This window comes from Schistocerca cancellata, chromosome 1 (assembly GCF_023864275.1).
Source record: "Schistocerca cancellata isolate TAMUIC-IGC-003103 chromosome 1, iqSchCanc2.1, whole genome shotgun sequence".
Lineage (NCBI taxonomy): Eukaryota > Metazoa > Arthropoda > Insecta > Orthoptera > Acrididae > Schistocerca > Schistocerca cancellata.
The window spans coordinates 732,168,125-732,190,085 of record NC_064626.1 but is presented as its reverse complement, the minus strand read 5'-3'; the positions used below and the strand labels follow the sequence as shown (position 1 = coordinate 732,190,085).

Genomic DNA, 21,961 nt, shown 5'->3' with positions numbered 1-21,961 from the left:
AGACTCTGGAAAACACAATGCGGTACATGGGAGCAGTGGGTTTTAGTCTTTTTCCAGTCATGCTGACTTAATTCCCCGAAATCAGTTCAGGAGAATGTCTTGAGCAAGGCCACTACTGAGTACTTCCACGATTCTTGTCTTCTCGGAAGTAATGCCCCCTCTCCAATACGTGGGGCGGCGACATTGTGTTCAAACTTCCCTCCTTTGGTCAAAATACTTACCATACCTCCGGTGGACAGTTACCACACTCCACTAATAATATTTAAGTTAAATTATTTGTACACATCTCGGGTGTCCGTATGTAGGAAGTGGACGACAGGGTAATGCGTGAGGGGATATGGCAGGTATGATCCAAACAGAAGAAAACTCGCAGAAAAACATGTTGTGCATTGACCCGACGTATTACATTTGCATTTCACTGCATTCAAGGGGTACCACAAATTTAACAAAAAAAAAAAAGTTCAAATGGTTCAAATGGCTCTGAGCACTATGCGGCTTAACTTCTGAGGTCATCAGTCGCCTAGAACTTAGAACTAATTAAACCTAACTAACCTAAGGACATCACACACATCCATGCTCGAGGCAGGATTCGAACCTGCGACCGTAGTGGGCGCTCGGTTCCAAACTGTAGCGCCTAGAACCACACGGCCGCTCACACGGCCGCTCCGGCCGGCCATAAAAAAGTAAAAAAGTGGTTAACTGTATATCTGACATACCGACCGCTTCACAAGAACACAACGACAAACGTGTTCAGAGCAATCTGTACGAACATACAAAAATGATAAATCATAACTTACACAAACGCATACGGCCGTGTGTGCGTGTCTTCTCGTATGTACTGCCGCTAAGTACATTACGGACGGTGAACAGTACTGAAAGGCAGCCAAAGCCATCACAATATTGAGAAAAGAAAGAGACAGAGAAGGAAAGCATCGTGTAATGGAGACGCTATAGCCCGTATCCGAAATACTGCACTGGGCAAAATCCAGGAGGAAAAATTGTACGAGCGGTTATGTGCGGTAAAGAGAGATACAGATACCTAAGTGTCTCCTGGTAGTTACAGGCGCCGAAAGGTTGAATTGGACGGCACAAAAAAAAAGGAGGGTAACAAAGCAGTCAAGAACTATCGTCAGGGGTCGACATGCAGACACTCTGGGCTTTCCAGTTAGTCCCTACTGCAAAAACTGGACGAAGATAATTAACTAGAAGGATGACTCGCAATTGAGGGCTATCCAGGGCTCGGCTGGACGAGAAAGCGTGTCGATTTCTCTCACACATACAGCAATGGTACACGTGCAGTAAGAAGAATATGGTTTTATAACACATTCTCGAAGTTCTTGCGGCGTCATTTCTGGATAAAACCTCCAGCTTGCGCCGAAAAAGTCCGAGAACGTTTTATAGAATAGTGCCGTCAGGAAAGACTTCCATCTCAAGAAGATTATTGCTCATAAAACTGCATTAATACTGAGGAAGTGGGCACTATCATGTCACGGGAATCTAGCGGAAAGGCTAGGCAATATCACACCCTGACTTGCATCCATTTATGACTGAAAATGAGTTAGGATCTTAAATGTTTTAACAAATAAGAACATAGCACGGAAGGACAACTACATCGCATACGAGACAACTCGTCTTTGCAGGAGATTAAGACCTACTACAGTGAGATATTTAGTTCGATAACCAGCTATGCGGCCATATTTTGGGAAGCAGACTCGATCCTGTACGAATTTTCATATCGGATACGACAGCCTCAGCTGTTACACAATCACTGTCATTTATGTAACACGATTTGCTGAATTTCGTGCTATGCCAATTCCAAATTTTACACAATTAAGTCTGTATGAGTGCATACAAATGTGAGTCCGTCATTTTAAGAAGAAAATGTGTGTGAAATCTTATGGGACTTAACTGCTTAGTCCCTAAGCTTACACACTGCTTAACCTAAATCATCCTAAAGACAAACACACACACCCATGCCCGAGGGAGGCCTCGAACCTCCGCTGGGAACAGCCGCACAGTCCATGACTGCAGCGCCCTAGACCGCTCGGCTAATCCTGCACGGCCGACATTTTAATATGCAGCAACGTTCCATATAAATGATAGACGCACGTTTGCATGCAGCCATACACGGTAATTGTGTAAAATTACTGCAGTAGAAGTTGCGCTTGAAAATGCTTGCCCGCTCTGTAAAGCAGGGCAGGCGGTGATCTGTGGCAGATCTAACGGCAGAATACAATGCTGGTGCAGGCAAAAGTGTTTCACACCATTCGGCGCATAATGCTGAACATAGGGAGCCGCAGCACACAACCCCTCACGTGTGCCCATGATGACCCAACGATGTCGTAAATTACGATTGCAGTGGGCACAGGATTATCGAGAGGGGATCTTGCCTGGTCGGATGAATCCATTTTGTAGTTACGCCAGGTCGATGGTCGTGTTTAGATACACCGCCATCAAGGCGAACACCTGCAAAATGGTTCAAATGGCTCTAAGCACTATGGGACTGGTAGGAGCAGTACTCTAAGATGGATGCAGTTCATCTGGGCGTCCATGGGACCTGTGGTAGTTAACCGAATACACTATGAGCAGCTGTCGACTATGTGAACATTGTTGTGGACCTTCTGCATCCTTTCATGCTTGATGTCTTCCCGACAGGAATGGTATCCTCCAACAGGTTATCTGTCCGTGTGAAAAGGGCATTGGTTTGCGGAGCGTAACACTGAACGCATTCTGATGTCTTGGCCACCAAATTCGCCTGATATGAACGCCATGGAACTCATTTGACACGGTATCAGCCGCTATCTCCGCGCTCACAAACCATCGGCCCATAATTTACGGGAATTGTGCGAACAGTGAGTATGCATCTGATGCCACATACACGTACCTCCGCAAAGAAAGGACTTCACGATTTCATACCACCCAGAATCGCTGCTATAATGCATTCCAAAAGTATGTCAAGACGATATGTAGGATGTGATCATAATGTTTTGGCTCATCAGTGTATTTTCCCTATCATAAGAAATTAAAATGAGCCACATGTATCCCAGTCGTGGCATGGATCAGTTCTGACGCTCTATATCCGTAGGACTTACATCGAACACCGAAACTACAGAATGAAATCTGTGACTGTGTGACATGGGGTCCCAGATTAAAACTGTATGCCGCACTGGGATTCAAAACTGGGGGTTTTGTCTTCTGCGGGCAAGTGCACACCGACAAGGATATCCAAGCACAACCCACGCCCCGGTCTCACTGCTTGACTTCTGCCAGTACCTCGTCCCCTACCGTCCAGACTTCACAGTTCTCCTGCATACTTTGCGGGACTAGAACTCCTCTACCAAAGTATACAGCGCAGGCATGGCTAAGCCACAGCCAGGAACATTGTTTACTGGTTGATCTTTTACTCTGCAGCGGGACTCGAGCCTGGAACCTTACCTTTCCACGGCTGGGGTCGAGCCCCTGCATGGCAAATAGTTTTGATCTGATAGTGAGTTATACATCAGAGAACACTCCGTTGCACAGTGAACAGAGTGAAAATTCATTTTAGTATAGGAAGCAATAGTACATTGTTAGTACTTAGTTCCAGGGAGCGACAGTCTCAAGTTCTTCCGAGACCAAAACTATACCGTTGGAATCTGTTAGTTGTAATACCGGAATAAATAAATAGTATTTTATGGAAAACGCAGGCAGCGTTTCATTCAAGCATAGCAGGCTCCCGGTTATCCGGGTTAAAGCAGACTTGTAACACCGCGGGTTACCGTAGAACACTTGCTTTCTTTTACCACAAGACTGCTGTTCACAAAATACGCTATATTTCACACTCGAAGTCCCACTCCATAACTTACACTTCACTGGCTGGGAAGGAATAGTTTGAAATTACGACCTAAGGACCCCGCATTGTCTTTCGACGGCAAAGGACGGGTCAGATGCATAATAGTGTATTGTAATTGAAAAGATTCTTCCTAGTTATAACAGAATCTTCAGGCTTCGACTTAAAAAATCGCCGGCTTTGGTACATATTATCCGTAAACCGGATGATTCGCACATCGATAATCGCGAGCTAGCTGCATATTCAGAGCCTTCAAGAACAATACAGCGCTACTAATCTACATGAATAGTTTTGATCATAACTAGCTCGTTTTATGTTTATATTTTTCATTAGAATTAACAATAAGATATCAAATCATCAAATATTTGTTTTCTTTTGAGCTTATATTCAGTTTCCTTTGTGATATTATGCTTGTATGCTATACACGCAGGTTATATCTACATTAAGTCTATATGTACATTGTAATTGCCAAGTGCTTGTTAATACGCCATCACTTTATGCATACGAAAGAACGGGTTTATATTTCTCAGTCAAATGAACTACTACGCTAAATAAATGCAGAATTCTGACCGATGTAAAATACCTGAAACTATATTAACCTCTCAGCTTTCATCGTTACAGTGTAGTAAGATTTTGGACTGCTTTGAAAAACAAAAGGTTGCCACCCGGCTCACGTTTGTCTTTCTCCTTGCCTCTGTTACGACTTTTGATGTCGATACTTTCAAGCGATAATCCAGCACACGTTTCGATACTCCCACTGGAGAACAGTTAGAAATGGTGGCGCAGGGCAGTCCGCGCTTCCCCGAGTTGTGCATTTTATCGCCTCCGCAAAACTACGGAGGCCTGTGTTATATTCTCCTCCCAGCGATCTTCCGGTGTTATGCTGTGAGAAGACGGCTTCTGATCTTATGTTTGTCAGTGTACTTAGATATTTAGCATGTTGCATCTCTTTCCTGGCACTTGCGTTTGACGGATATGTTGCAGATCTAAAATCGTACAGTAGTTATGGTTACTCGACAATTCTCATTTCATGAGCCACAACTATTCCTAACTCTTGCTAGGGAGTTTCTTATTAGAATGAAGGCAACAGAAACTAGCTGTTTTTCCTAACAACAATGGTCTCATCATTTCAGTATCGTGCATTGTATATGAAGCGGTGAAATGGTGAGTACGATAGAACCGCTGAGAGGGGCAGTGGTATAAACCGGCATCAACAACGCTGACGCTAGTGTTTAATCTCATATTGCTGATTAATGAAACTTTATGGTATGCTAATTACACAGAAAACTATTTTTGTCGTTATTACATTCATCTGAAGCCGTGATTGTTAATTTCTGTACCGTCAGATATAGCATATAGTTTTCATACATCTCTCTTGCGATTGCATTATTTAAATCCAAAGATATAGATGAATTTGTGCTAGGTGCGTATTTGAAATTCTGTTCTTTATGTGAAATTAAACGAAGTGCTGGGCCACTCTTGCATTTATCCCATGGGATAAGCAAACTCTTATGATATAATTGAGGTACAAGTGTGTGAGCTGAATACTCCTTAGAATGCACTGATAATTATAGTCTGAAATGTGACCAACTATTGTCAGACTTAGTACAAGACATCAACTCTACGGCGAAGCATAAAGCTACTAAGTTTACATGGCATCATTATATGATGTAAAACTGACACCGACAAGCTACAATAATTTTTGCTGTAAGCTTCTTAGAGAAAACTGATAAATAAGTTTCCTTTTCAGTTAGCTGCTACCTGCCTTCCCCAAGTGAGCGATTAAGGGCCTAACTGTTGGATTTTTCCGAGAAGAGTGAAATCTCTTCACGCTGTGAATTGGTATTGCTTCACTAGTGATAGGAAAAACTTACGTCTTAGTTTGCAAACGATTTCGAAACATGGCCTTCGTCGTTATCCCAACGACGTTGACCTTCGATTGGACGACCTCATGATACGTGCTTCCCTTGAACTCAGTAAGAAATAAGACACTTCCAGACATGTGAGCATGCAGAACGAGAGTACTTAATGTCGATCTGTAACCAGATTACAGCAAAGAATTGTTGGATTAGTGAAGGAGATTCAGTAATTGTATGGACTGTCAGTCAAGATTTAAAATGAAACGATGATACCCATGAGGTGGAAAACAAAATTCCCGACTGACTTATTCTTGAATATAGTTCGTCTGTTTCGGACGTTTAGCAAACATGAGGTTTGAGTAGCAGAGCATATAAAGATCGTTCAGAAAGGATCTACTTCACTGGTCACTGGTTTGTTTAATCATTGCGAGAACGTTATGATTAAGTTCAACAAACTGTACTGGCATACTTTGCAGCAAAGGCTTACAACACAGAAAAATATTAACCAGAATCTTTGATGATTTCTGTGTTATGGGCTGTAGACCGTGGCCTGAGACATGTTTCCTTGCTTAACATTTCGTCTACTAACGCTGACATCTTTAATTGCTATAACTGTTATATTATAAAAAGTAGTTAGTTGATTTTTATAAAAAGTAGTTAGTTGATTTTCAGACTTCAAGAAGCTCAGAAAGCTAATGTTGGAATTGTTTGTTTTAAAATCTACTTACCTCTAAGGACGTCTGCAACATTAGGTGACTAAAAGTTAAGCAACGAATCTTGCGTCAGACCAAGGCCCACAGTCCATTAAACAGAACTCACTAATGTAAATACCGGCCTTAAAAGTCCAGCATCCATAAGCAGTCGAAAAAATAGAAATATTATTTCTTCCTTGCTATCATCCCCATGCGGACCAGGTAATAGCAGAAGTCTTAAAGTAAGGTAGATCCGGATCCGCACAGCGGACTATATGCAAAGGTTTCCTCTTAGCACAGGCGGCCATTGTGGCCGAGCGGTTCTAGGCGCTTCAGTCTGGAACCGCGCGACCGATACGGTTGCAGGTTCGAATCCCGGGCTTGGATGTGTGTGATGTCCTTAGGTTAGTTAGCTTTAAGTAGTTCTAAGTTCTAGGGGACTGATGACCTCAGATGTTAAGTCCCATAGTGTTCAGAGCCTCTTAGCACAGTTCACGGCCGGAATAGAATAATGGTTCAAATGGCTCTGAGCACTATGGGACTTAACATCTGAGGTCATCAGTCCCCTAGAACTTAGAACTACTTAAACCTAACTAACCTAAGGACATCACACACATCCATGCCCAAGGCAGGATTCGAACCTGCGACCGTAGCGGTCGCTCGGCTCCAGACTGCAGCGCCCAGAACCGCACGGCCACTCCGGCCGGCTAGTAGAATAATGACACCGATACAGAGGGCATTATGAAATGCTTATTGAGTACAAATGCAGACGGCCCGAGTGACGTCTTTCCATGACATCAAATACTCGAAATTAATTTTGAACTTGTGTGTGCTTTAAAAATGTAAAAGATCTTAGGTTTTTTATATATAAGTGTATAATTGCTATTAGATTTGTAATATTACTAATACTAATGATAATAATGTTCAAGACTGAACGTACAACAAAACGAATGGAGTGCCAACTTATGCCCTTTAGGCTTGCCTCCTCCTTCCTGCAGCCGTTTTCTCCAAAGTAACCGCGAGCCGAACGTGATGTGTCTCGCAACGTGCCTGTCCTCGGTTTGTAATTTGTCGCGGTTTTCTCAAGAGGGAAAATGGTGGCTGCGTCTGATCTAAGCGCTGCCGTTTCTTTCAACTTTCGCAAACTCGGAACTTTCAGTCATGTTTGTCCTGTGGCAGGTAAATTTTTGTTTCTATCCGTAGCTCGAGAAAATCTACGATAACATACGTATTTTCGTTAACTGCGGTTATGTTCTCGATTTTGTCACTAAAAGGTAAACACTGATTGATTTTTCTTCTAGACATTTGTTACTCTTTGACAGTAAAATAACGTAACAGGCATGGTAATATCTCCATAAATAATGAGTGACAAGTCCCTTGAACACATATTGGAGCTTGTTTCAAACCAGTTATTCTGAGTGATATTTGGATTCGATAAGTCGTGACTATTGTCAAGTGAGGTGGCGCATTGGTATTTTCAGGAAGACAGTGGTTCCAGTCACGGTCCACCTGTTCTGGTTTAGGTTTAGCGTGATTTCATTTAAAACTGCGTGACGCAAATATTGTGATGGTGCTTTTGAAAGGGCAATAAAGTTTTTCTTCCCCAGTCTTCTGCAAATCGAACTTATACTACCTCTCGTCGTCGTCGACGGGTTGTTAAATCCTCATCTTCTTTGCTCCTGTGATTATTAATGATATATTTCAATTTTTTTTATGAAGAGAAGAACATACGTAGTGAGTGAGAAAGATGATGAGGAATGGTTTGATGAAATTTTACAATGCCGCCGTAGTTCGCGTGGTGAAAAGACTGGCTATTGTATTTCGATACAGAGGAACATGAAGCAGTGCATATCCCAAAACTTAAATTCAAGTAGACTTTGAATGCAGCAACCATAACTGGAACCAGGCACTTCGAGAATGTGTTTTTATTGTGAAAACATATCGGAAGACAGACTCATTGATTACAACACAACGGGCGTTCCGAAGAGAATACAGTGTGATCGATGTTCCAACAAAGGCAACAGTTTTATCGATTACAAGTATAAGGAAGCTGGAGGCAACTGGTGTACTAAACAGTGACGGTGGTAAACACAGACGATCATTGAGTGCAGAGGTTACTGCTCTCCAAGAAAATCGTCGTGTCGATTGAGCCATGAGGCAGACGTTTCATGTGGTACAAGTCAGAGAGCCGAGACTAAATCAGCATTGCGACCATAAATCGTGCACAAGATGCAGGCATCGTTTCAGGGATTTCTTATTCAACGTCCAGACATTCTCTCCATAACGTGGTTTAGAGATGAGATATGGTTCCACCTGTCAGATTACATCAACACACAAAACAGCAAATACTGGGCTTGTGTAAACCACCATATCATCCACGAAACACAACTGCACGAAGAAAAGGTTGGAGCTAGGCGCACAGTGTCAGCTGCCAGGGTGGTTGGCCCCATTTTCTTTGAGACGACTGTAGACACTAATGTTTATTCGAGCATCTTCAATACACTCGTGGAAGAGCTGGATGCTGGATGATGTCGAACTTACCACGAAGGTTGTTTCCAGCAAGATGGAACAACATCTCATGCTTTCCTCCAACTTCTAACCAGTTTCTTTGGTGACCGAGTAATCTCAAAACATTTGTGCCCCACCCCCCTGATCACCTGATCTAACTCTCACGGATTTTTTTCTTCTAGGGATATCTACATCTACATGGATACTCTGCAAATAAATTTAAGTGCTTGGCACAGGGTTTATCGAACCACCTTCACAATTCACTATTATTCCAATCTCGTATAGCACGCTGAAAGAAAGAACACCTATATCCTTCCAATTTAAGTTGTTCGTAATTGTAATACCTAGGTATTTAGTTGAATTTACGGCTTTTAGATTAGACTGATTTATCGTGTAACCGAAGTTTAACGCGTTCCTTTTAGCACTCTTGTGGGTGACCTTTCACATTTCGTTATTTAGGGTCAACTGCCAACTTTCGCACCATTCAGATATGTTTTATAAATCGTTTTGCAATTTGTTTTGATCTTCTGATGACTTTATTAGTCGATAAACGACAATGTCATCTGCAAACAACCGAAGACAGCTGCTCAGATTGTCTCCCAAATCGTTTATATAGAGAAGGAACAGGAAAGGGCCTGTAACACTACCTTGGGGAACTCCAGAAATCACTTCCGTTTTACTCGATGACTTTCTGTCAGTTCCTTAGAACTGTGACCTCTCTGACAGGAAATCACAAATCCAGTCACATAACTGAGACGATATTCCATAAGCACGCAATTTCACTACAAGTCGCAGTGGCTAGCACACTGGACTCGCATTCGGGAGGACGACGGTTCAGTCCCGCGTCCGGCCATCCTGATTTAGATTTTTCGTGATTTCCCTAAATCGCTCCAGGCAAATTCCGGGATGGTTCCTTTGAAAGGGCACGGCTGACTTACTTCCCCGTCTTTCCCTAATCCGATGAGACCGATGACCGATGACCCCTCAAAAAACAATCCAATCGCTACAAGCCGCTTGTGTGATACAGTGTCAAAAGCCTTCCGAATATCCAGAAATACGCAATCAATCTGAAATCCCTTGTCAATAACACTCAACAGTTCATGTGAGTAAAGAGCTAGTTGTGTTTCACAGGAACGATATTTCCTAAACCCATGTTGACTGTGTGTCAGCCGCGCGGGATTAGCCGAGCGGTCTTAGGCGCTACACTCATGGACTGTGCGGCTGGTCCCGGCGGAGGTTCGAGTCCTCCCTCGGGCATGGGTATGTGTGTTTGTCCTTAGGATAATTTAGGTTAAGTAGTGTGTAAGCTTAGGGACTGATGACGTTAGCAGTTAAGTCCCATAAGATTTCACACACACACGGCGTGTCAAGAGACAGTTTTCTTCAAGGAATCTTAACCTGAGTGCATAAGAATAGACTACGGACATCTGCAGCGCTCCATGAGGCCACTGCACGAGAAATAAACAGCATTAGTGAAGGTAGAATTCATAAAGCGTCGCGGAATATGGTGAAACTAGTACAGTTGTGCGTCGATGCTGATGGAGGACACTTCCAACACTTGCTGCGAGGACTTTGTGTGTATGTATGTAATGTCCCTAATGTATCATCTCCCAAGTTTACCAAAAGTGTCCCATTATTGGTTCAAATGTTACGACTCATTCAAGTAGTTCAGGTTTATATGGATCGCCCTGTACATAGTGCATTAAGGACCGCCTGAGATGCAGTTTATAGTGATTCGCGAAGTGCTGATGTAGTCAGTGGTGCGGCGACTTGCGCGTGCCGGGCAGGTAGGGGAGTGGCGGCTTACCTCCTGGAGGGCGCGACGCGGCGGCCGCGCCAGCGCAGCAGTGGCATCAGCACCTTGCGGATGGCGGGGTGCGCGCCCAGCCGCAGCTGCAGCCGGCCCTCCTTCCGCGTCCTGCTCCACACGCCCATCGCGCCGTCGCCGCGCTGTCTGCACGAGCCGTCGCGCTTCATCGCGTTATAATTCCGCCGGGTCACAGTCCACCAAAATACCCGAGACTCCACTTATCGCCGCGGAGGGTTCCGTCCGGCAGCTGCAGATACAGTTGAGGCCACCGTTTCCCTAATACGGTCGCTTACATCACAACTGCGCGCTACTTCCACGCACGAGAGCTTCCGACAGCTGTGGATGTAGAACACAGGCGGGTATTTCCTTAAGTGGACGTCCGCTGCCCGATGTTAACGAACAAACAATCGTCAGCGATAGCTGCATTGTAAAGGCTTTGTTCAGAAGGAGAACGAACTGTTTTCATTAATTCGAATAATAGCGATCTCCTGTCGACCAGTTATCGAACAAGTATATTAGGCTGACCGACTTGGCTATGTCGGTTTTCCATAATATTTCTCGCAGTATTTTCACAGAATCTCAAGGTCCCGCGCACTTGCACTGCTCCGTCCGTCCTCGTGGTTCACACTGTCTTTTCGTCGTAGATAAACAACCTCTTAAAATGACTTGTCACTTAAATCAAACGATGACTGTAGGAACTTGGTACACTCCGTAAACTCTCCAGGGAAGGACTGGAGAACGCTGCCAAAGTCGACACGGAATCGAGGATTCTACCAGAATCGACATCCCCTGCACCGATTAGCTTCAACAGGTGCACTGAACATCGCGGAGTGCCGGTTTTGCCGGGGCGGCAAGGCACTGCTGGAAGCGAGCTGTCGCTGGGTGGGGCCCGGGCAGCTCGTGTTCGCCAAACCGGTGTGTGCCGTGGCCGACAGAACTGCAAGTGCACCGCTGCTCGCGTACCCACGGCAGCGGGATATCTGGTGCCGGTGCTGGCGCCGCGGCTACGGTAAACGCCGCCCGCCACCCCTGTTCATTGCCCACGCGGCGCGTTGGGGGGAGGGGGGGGGGGCAGTGGCAGCAGTACGCAACTCGCTCCCGGATTGGCCGCGGAAGCAGTGGTCGCTGCGGAGGGCCCCCTCCCTCCACGGCGAGCGCGTAGCAGCCGGCTCTGGCTGCCAAACGCTAGGCCCTCCGTGATTAGGTCAAGCAGCGCGCGGAGTCTGCCGGCGGCGTTTGATGCGCGCCGGCTGCGAACTTGACCTCCCGGGGCGGCGCGGAGATAGCGCCGCGAGTCGACGACCGCGCGTCCGCAGACGGATAGTCGCCGCAACCGCGCTTCCGCGTTCTCTTTTGTTCTCGCCCCCTCGAGATCGACTATTATTCCAGTTATTTATTCAGTGGACCTGTGATGTGCTCATACAGCCTGACGCTTCAATACTACATTCTCTGTCCGTCGTAAATTTCACACGGAATTAAACATTGCCCTCTGTATTCTTCCGCGTTGTTGGATTCCCTTCCTGTGTAACGTTAACCAGGCCCTGTCGAGTGCAATCGATTACGGGTATTACTGAAACTTCCTGGCAGATTAAAACTGTGTGCCGGACCGAGACTCGAACTCAGGACCTTTGCCTTTCGCAGGCAAGTGCTCTACCAACTTTTTTTTTAAATCTCGTTTTGTTCGATTTTGTTCGTTGCATCTGCTCGGGGCGGACGTCGCAGGACATCCGTTTAAGTTTGTTGTTGATCGATTAACTCAGTTTTTTTTTTTTTATTACAGAGGGAGCTAACCCTCTGACCGAACACGCTGAGCTACCGTGCCGGCGTGAGCTACCCAAGCACGACTCACGCCCCGTCCTCACAGCTTTACTTCTGCCAGTACCTCGTCTCCTACCTTCCAAACTTTACAGAAGCTCTCCTGCGAAAGCACTTCCCCGCCAAAGGCAAAAGTCCCGAGTTCGAGTCTCGGTCCCACACACAGTTTTAATCTGCCAGGAAGTTTCATATCAGTACACATTCCGCTGCAGAGTGAAAATCTCACACGGGTATTACTGTTGCAGCAGAGTTATAAAACTACCGTAGGCTACCGCAGAATATTATAAGTAAGCGCACACTACTGCAGTTTTAACAGCAGCTTTGCTCAGTTTAGGTCGTATCGGCGTTACCTATACGTTAGATGTGTTGCATATTTATCGTGCATTACCTCGTTAAAATCGCCTTCTTCAAGTACGTGTCAGCGCCTTACTAGATTTCCCTGAAAATCGGAAGCAGTGAACCGTCTAGACACTGAGTGAGAATATATAAAAGAGCCAGTTAACCAACAGAACATTTTTGTTCTACATAGTTATCTTCCTGTCTGATACTTAAAAGTAAACCATATTTTAGGCAAAACTGAAATTTTCGATGTTTAATTTAGGTTTTATTCGGAAATTGTTGATTTGTTGCGAAACAGAGTGATGTTGTAGTGAAAATAAAGAAAACAATACAGGTTTATCATATAGAGCTAGAAAACGCAATTTCCTCAAGAAACAGGTAAAATAAAAAGAAACCACAAAACAAAAATATATCAAACATCGTTTCAGCAATTCGTCGAACTTAAATAAAACGTGTTTCTTCATAAACAACTTACGCATTTGTTAATAATAAGAGAGTACTTGCATAGAACTAATTCCTTTGGTTGCATATAAGCGCAGAAGTTACGCGAGCAGCTAATTTTTATAGCTTATAAAATTCGGTTTATGTTTCGTGAGGATGTAAAATACACAACTCACTAACACTGAATGATGTGCGGTTCTAATTATGGGCAAAACAAACAATCAAACAAACCAAAAAACAATTCTTTTTCTAATTCCCACATTCTTTGACGACTGAGCCCCATTTGCATGAAGAGTGAACTACAATCCTTCTCTGCACAAACAAAATTTTCCTGGATGTTAATACTTTATGTGCTGCTTATGTTCGGTAGAGTTCTGGGAGACGGTTCAAAATAGACTGTCCCAAGTAGCTAATGCAAATGTTTACTTTTCGCTCACTGATTGATCTTAGACCATTTTTTTCTTTTTTCACAATGAATGTTATTTAATTTTGTGGCCTTATTGTACACACTCTGAATAAATGTCAAGCCGCCATTCGAGTTTGACTCTAAAGTGTTATTCCGAAACCCGGTAACTACAGCCTAAACTTTAGCGTTGCAGATTTTAGTGCGTTGTAGAGTATATGGCTCACCCATTTTTAGTTTAATGATCAGCCAGCCTCATTTACCTGAAGCACTAAAGTTTCCGTCTGTTAACCATTGCTCTTATTTTATTACGAGATTTAAGATCTCAAACTAAGTATATTTAAAGAGCGTTCTAAACCTTAAAGGCAACAATTATACAGAAAGTAGAGGATCCTAAACCGGTTTTTTTATGATAAGTAACTAATGATCCGAATTATTATTTAACTTTTAACTAACGTAAACATCGCACACTTTACAGCAACAACTTACGCTCGTAACAAATGGTGAAAGTGGTGGCCGCCATTCTCAGTGCATGCACTGCAATAGCGCATAAAATTTTGTCCTACTTTTTCGTAATCACAATTGTGTATTGTACAGTAAGACAGGCAGTCGGCGCCTTTCCAACCTGCTCCTCTTCAATTTCCTATTGAATTTCATCTACGTAATCTCATACGGAAAAAAATTCTGAGCGAGAGAAATGGTTACACGATAAATCAGTCTAATCTAAAAGCCGTAAATTCAACTAAATACCTGGGTATTACAATTACGAACAACTTAAATTGGAAGGAACACATAGAAAATGTTGTGGGGAAGACTAACTAAAGACTGCGTTTTATTGGCAGGACACTTAGAAAATATAACATATCTACTAAGGAGACTGCCTACACTACGCTTGTCCGTCCTCTTTTTAGAACACTGCTGCGCGGTGTGGAATCCTTATCAGATTGGACTGACGGAGTACATCGAAAATGTTCGAAGAAGGGCAGCACGTTTTGTATTATCGCAAAATATGGGAGAGAGTGTCACTGAAATGATACAGGATTTGGGCTGGACATTATTAAAATAAAGGAGTTTTTCGTTGCGACTTAGTCTTCTCACGAAATTCCAATCACCAACTTTCTCCTCCGAATGCGAAAATATTTTGTAGACGCCAGCCTACAGAGGGAGGAACGTTCACCAAGATAAAATAAGGGAAATCAGAGCTCGTACGGAAAGATATAGGTGTTCATTCCTTCCGCGCGCTATACGTCATTGGAATAATAGAGAATTGTGAAGGTGGTTCGATAAACCCTCTGCCAGGCATTTAAATGTGATTTTCAGAGTATCCATGTAGATGTAGATGTAGATGTAGATGAATGACAGTTGTATTGGTCTTAGGACAAGACTTCCCCCTTCATTACAGCAATACAGTCAGCTGCTGCTTAGGTGGTCATGGGCACTATCTTAAACCGATATCCTATCGTTGATAACAAGAGGTACAGTCTCCATCAACTGTGGCAGCACACTAAGCCCAGCAATGAAGCCCAGGTCACGTGCACCGTTCAAACACGATGGCAGCAAATGTGGTTGGGTTAGTTCATTGTGTATAATAGTTGATAGACACCTACTGCTGGTGATTTGAGAGAATTTGTCTACGAATTTCCACTAATGGAGACACAACTACTGCCTTACTTTGAAGCACCAGCGCGGTTGAAAAAAACATCAGTCGTGAATGTTACAAACTGTTGGAAGTTCAGCACCGCGGTATGCGATGGACAATTCATCGACAGAATTGAAATCTAGTTTCAGAATTACTTGGCTCAGTCGCCTGCACACGTGACTACGTCACAGACGGTTGTGCAGTCTCAAAGTAACGCTATCAACGTCGATGTAGCAGACAACTATAAGAAAAATAAGCGGTCTGCTAACAGGTGCTTCACATGCATTGCTCGTCCTAGGATACCGATTCCCTGGAATATCCACTTTCGACCATTGGTTGTTCATTTCAAATGGCTCAGTTTCGGATCTTCTACAGTCTAAACAATATTAACTCTAAAGCCTTTGAAAGTGTGTGTGTGTGTGTTTTAGGAACATGTAAATTTTTCCCACGTTAAACTACACTCGTGTACGTGTTGCTTTTTTAGCGTGTACACTAAAGACTGCAGCGTTTGGCGCGCAGATTTCTGTCATCACAATCATCAGTTCCTAGTGATGGAACAAATAATTAGACTGGTAATACAAGAAATGTTAGTGTTGTGAAGTTCATGATCAGCCTCAATTCTTGTCTTACTAAAATGAATTTTTTCTCGTTCTTCTGTGTGAAATAATGTTTATTTTTTTTTTAGCAAAATCAATATTTCCTTTTCCCTCACTTTCTATGGATAAATGTACATCTTCATGTATACTCTGCATTGAAGAAGCTACTTTTTGTTGAATCATATACCGAAGTCTGTTCTTATACGCACAGATGGGTCGTGGTAAGGATGAATGTGTTATTTGCTGATTTTGTCTGCATCATCGCTATGGACTGGATGCGTAGGTGGATGAGCAATAGTTTTGAAGTGAAAGACAGGTCTTGGAGTTATCCAAGAATGTATTTGTGAGATATGCGGCATTTGTGCGATATGCGGAATCTGTCAGTTAACATTTCTGAGCATTTCTGTTACTCTCGCTCGCCAATCAGTCAATCATATAACCATGCGTACTACTTTTGTCCTATGATTTTTCCATACCAGAGCCGGCCGGAGTGACCGAGCGGTTCTAGGCGCTACAGTCTGGAACCGCGCGACCGCTACGGTTGCAGTTTCGAATCCTGCCTCGGGCATGGATGTGTGTGACGTCCTTAGGTTAGTTAGGTTTAAGTAGTTCTAAGTTATAGGGGACTGATGACCTCAGAAGTTAAGTCCCATAGTGCTCAGAGCCATTTGAACCATTTTTTTTCCATACCTGACCCAATGTAAAGCATGATAACCTTCTAAAATTTTTAGTTAGGAAAAAGAACGCTGACACACCGTTGTGCATAGGCAGGTTAAATCGATATCAGCCCTCCTAACTCATGTACAACAGCCAGTTTGTGTGAAGTTCATATTAATATCAACTATCCTGGAAAAAGAATGGAAATGTCATGAGGACATATCATTGAAGATAATAAGTGCCTTGTTTTTAAGATTTTTGTCAACTGTGATAGATACGAAAAGAAAGAAGAAAACAAGCTTAGACTTTAATATCCCATCTACAGTGAAGTGGTTAGAGACGGAGCACAAGCTAGGATTATGAAAGAATGGGGAAGGAAATCGGCCGTGCCCTTTTCAAAGGAACTATCCCGATATCTACGTAGAGAGATTTAGGGAAATCGCAGAAAACTTATATCAGGATGGGACAGGGATTTGAACCTCCAGCCTCCCGAATGCGAGTTCGTGTTGCTCCGTATACTTCGTTCCTTGAAACAAAGTACGCTCTAAGAAAAAAAAAAAAAAAAAAGACACACCACGAAGGAATTATTCAAACGGGACGGAAATCGGGTGATGTAACGTATATGTACAGACAAATGATAAGAATTTCAGGAAAAGTGGATGAATTATTGAAGAAAAATAGCTTCACAAATTCAGCAAGTCAGTTGCATGTTGGTTCACCTCTGGTCCTTTTGTAAGTTGCAAATAATGACGTCAATAATTGGGTTATTAAAATATAAATCTAAGGCAAGTTAAGGGCTCCGTCAGCCATCTTTTGTTAGAGAACTTACACACGATGCGTCATCCTTCAGAGGCTGAAAACTACGTCAAGCGGTTTGTCAAATGATCCTCTACAAAAGCACCGTTCCTCAGTGGTCATATGTAGTTGCAACCTCCATACATCCATATTTCTGTGTTAAGTTACTATATTGATCCTTTCCAATACATCGCTATAAGATTCAATTATGTTTTCTTGTTCGTATGAATTATGTTTGTAAGATCCTTAAGTTCAAAAGTGTTTCAAATGGCTCTGAGCACTATGGGACTTAACATCTATGGTCATCAGTCCCCTAGAACTTAGAACTACTTAAACCTAACTAACCTAAGGACATCACACAACACCCAAGCATCACGCGGCAGAGAAAAAGATCCTTAAGTACTTCAATGCCTCTCTTTACGTGCATAGATAGCGTCCTTCTGCCAGCCCAACGCTTTGTGTCTAGTGTCTTTAGTGTTACTTTGGAAGTACTCATAGAATAAGTTTTAAGTTAACAATTTCGCGATACAGAGCTGTGTTTTGATTAGACTCTACTGTGTTTTCAATAACAGTATTTAAAGCGTGGTTTGATTATTTTTTGTACACCACTGTATACAGCACTCAAGGAGGATGCTCCACCATTAGCTTTGTCGCAACATTTCCTCACATCTAGACTTGGTGCTTTATAGATTCAGTGGACTGACAATCGAGTTCTAAGGCAGAATGATTTTTGACCAGTAGGACTAATATATTTTTACTTCTGAAGTACTTTCGGAACCGCCTTTCATTATTTTAAAATAGCGAAAGAATACACTTGACTGATCAGTGTGACTATTTTTTCCACATTGCAATTCCATTTTGATTTGCTGTTTCTTTCTTTTGTACTCCTTGTCCTCTGGGGCCCCATGCAATCGCCTCAGGCATCGCAGCCTAGTTTCGCCCTTGCTCTTATCGCTGGATAGATTCCTTAATTGTGCGATGATTAATTCTGGCACCTCCTGTAAGAGTAAACAACAAAATCATCGAGACGTGGCGCGGTTCTCAAGAATACTTGGGTCCCAGCAGCGACCCACGCCTCTGCTTAGCAACAGTTTGAGAAGAGTCGACTGCCGAGCAACACGAATGTATCCGTCCCCAGGCAGCAAAATCTGAAGCAGACCATGAAATGCAGTAAGAGCACCAAGCTGCGACAGCAGTCAGAAGGTAAGTCATCAACGAATATCTGAGTTCTGCTAATCCTTGGCATCCAAAACACAGGGGTCAAAAAGATTCCGCCCGTCCGTTGACGAATAACGTAAATTATCACAGGCATACGGTGTCTGGTCTAAGGCATCCGGACACCCCAGCGAAACGCACTGACCACTGGATATCGCAAGAGGCAGACCAGCCAGTATAAAAGGAGGCTGGGAGCACTTTGTTGTCAGTGTAGAAGCAGCAACAGCAGAATGGCTCAAGTCAGGAGAACACTGTGACTTCGAACATTGACTAGTCATTGGATGTCATCTGACTAACTAATCCATCACGCAAAATTTAAACCCTTCTAAAGCTGACCACCAGGATGACTGCGACTAGAGTACAGATTTTAATAACGTACGAATGCTAGCTTAAGAGAGAAGGAAATTTTGAGGATCAGTCGATCGCTTTCAAGAACTAAACTAAGTCCAGTGGGAGCTATCGAAATAGGCTTCAAGCTTCGTGGCTTTCCGCTATCAAGGAAGTAGCTACGCAGCCACAGTGCTCGAGAAATACACAGAACTATCAGGAAGCCACCTATGTGGCGCGACAACAATAATATTTTGCTAAATATTCCCACCTCCTCTCTCTCTCTCTCTCTCTCTCTCTCTCAGTACCACCTGGCATTACCGCTCCAATGGCGATGGTCCTACCTCATGAAGCTTGAAGAATTTTACCCAGTAACTCCATTTATTCGGAAAAAAGTGTTGTAAAACGTCTTTTGTAAATGAACGCGACACTGGTTTTCGACAATGTCCGCCCAACAGGGAAGACCAGAAGTCTCTTGAAGAAAAACCGAGAAGAATGGACGAAAAGACGAGGCTTCAAGAGGAAGATGACGTTGTTTAATAAAAAAAAATTGCTTTCAATACAAGCTCTTGCTACAAGTGTTTCTTTCGCACCAATACGATTTTTCAAAACTAAATTCAGTACGCAGACACTTGTAATGAAGCTAGAGGAATGAAATTTCATATTACGGTTTCTTATAGCTTCAACAGTATCATAGTCACTGCGCATTTTCAAGTACTTTTGTCGCTATTTACTGGCGTTTATAATACTAAAATTGGTAAATATATTAAACAATCGAATGGCTCATAAATTACTGCGGCTGGTCTGAAACCTGGATACAGTTGAAAGTTTGGTGTAAAAGATTAGCCAGACAAGGGCTCTAGGCCACCTAGAAGGCGTAACATCTTAGATGTAACGCTGACAGTGTCTAAGATTAATCTCTCCATTATTTTGAACTTATTGGTATGTCGAAAATGTCTAAATGTCAGTAAATTAAACTTTCATAGGGGGCGCTAGTATATAATCATGTTTATCTCTGTCATCATGTTCTGAGGACCAAGGACATCAAGAGAATCGGAACTTCCTTGTTCGCTTGGAAGAAAAGGCAAACGCTTGATTAAAATTTTGAATATGAGAACAATACTCAATATTCAACTAAAATGAATAACAGATGTAATAGATGAACCTGAAATTCAAATTCTAACACTACAACATGTCCACTATAGAAACAGTAAACATGTTGGTCCAGAAAATTACAGAATTTATAAAGGATCGTTAGCTAGGTCCACTTTCAACGGATCACCTGCACGGCATTTTTGAGCCATGAAAAACTGCAGAAACTCTGTGTTAAAGTCTATATTTCTTTCTGAATAAATTATTTCGATCAAATCAGATAGCGCTGGATACGAAGCTGGAGCTCTCACGAGCTTATGCCAATGGATTAACCTTCGAGAAACCAACGTATTCTTTGATCTTCCAGGCGAAACGATAAATAAAATTTAAGCCCCTAGAGACGTCAATACAGAAATTGGTAAACAAAAGAAAATTAGAGGAACAGGATCGTGCTCCGTTACTATCGATCATTACAGTATTGCATTATAAATAAGCTAGTCTGTTTATGAAACGTCCCCTTTGAACATTTGTACAAGACTGTGCTTAAACTAACACACAATATTTTTAGCGCAACGCAATCTGACTTTCAATAATCCCAACAAAAGAATGGCCCTGACTAACATTAATCTATACCTTTCACAAATCACTTACCTCACCAAAAATCTCCGTTACTCGAACTACTGAAATACAGCGAGCGCCACTACTGCCAGCTAAATAAAAGATTCAAACTACGGAAGTCACTAACTACTGATAGGGATAGTTAGCAAATGAAAGATTTTAATAGAGAACAAACAATGTATTTACCTTAATAGTCATAATATATATAGCAGTTCATAATATCCAGTATAACAAATTTCAAAACTCCGCCATCTCTCTCCCCACATCCACCACTGCTGGCGGTTCACCTCCAACTGCCCAACGCTATGCGCTGTTAACATCCAGCTGCCGCTGCGCAACACTACAATGGCAGACAACAATGCAAACTAGCACACAGAGCGCTACGTAACGTTGCCAATAAGAAAACATAAACAGCCTACTTACATGTTCATCGTAGAACAGCTACAACCTGTCTGAAGCAGTAATAAATTGCAGGCTCCTATCCACAAACGCTTTCAGCTTTCAATTTCTCACAGTACTTTTATTTGCCGATGACCATGACACTTAGGCTCGTACCAAAACAAGTCAAAGTTCATCAGAGCTCAATTACACGTTACTGGACGCAATCTGTAGATGGCTTAAAGTCTCAGTAGAGAGTGAGTGAAATCTTTCACTGTGCAAATTAGTGTTCGCAGAGTTGAACATTTGCGACAGGTTAGGAAAAACTACTGTTTATCTATTTATATGAATAATTTGATTCGTAAAAATTTAGCAAGGTGCTTTCCATCCTAAATAAATTCTATTCTGCGTTCTTGAAACAAGTAGTCAGAAACGTTGAACCAAACGACAGAATATGGTCATACATAATATATGATAGCCATTCCATATTTTCAGTGAAACGTTTCCTGGAACATTTTCTCCGCTGTATTTCGCTGCGTCAAGCGGAATTTTTTTTTAAGTTTGTGTAACCAGTCTGACACACAATAACTATCACATGTTTCTTCCAGCTGTTTGTACTGCGCACATTTACAGATACGCCTTACGCAACGACGTTTCCATATGCGTGCAGCGTAGCAGGGTCATTATCAAAGGGATAGACCACATGCTGGAACTATAGCACGAAGGACAATTTCTTCTTTTTCTTCGTCTGTGATATCTTCTTGCGTTACGCTCATCGGGTCGCTGCAAAGAATTTTCAAACACTAAATGTTGTCGTGCAGCAATGATATAACTACGAGAAGCGACGTGTTGATTTCAATCTATACTTCTCTTACTTAACTCAAATGGCTCTGAGCACTATGGGACTTAACATCTATGGTCATCAGTCCCCTAGAACTTAGAACTACT

General features: G+C 42.7%; 1 protein-coding gene across 2 annotated transcripts in view; it reads right to left on the bottom strand.

The window, feature by feature from the left end:
* The window catches only part of LOC126185297 (protein unc-13 homolog 4B), a 509,766-nt gene that overhangs the window by 247,049 nt on the left and 240,756 nt on the right, over positions 1 to 21,961 (bottom strand). The window contains exon 1 of one of the 2 annotated variants that reach the window (XM_049928117.1): positions 10,696 to 10,880. The exons of the other annotated variant lie outside the window; for it this stretch is intronic. Coding sequence (XP_049784074.1) covers positions 10,696 to 10,865 — 170 coding nt within the window. The 5' untranslated portion in view covers positions 10,866 to 10,880. Of the gene's footprint in view, positions 1 to 10,695; positions 10,881 to 21,961 lie in introns of those variants that run through there. 2 annotated transcript variants of the gene reach the window in all.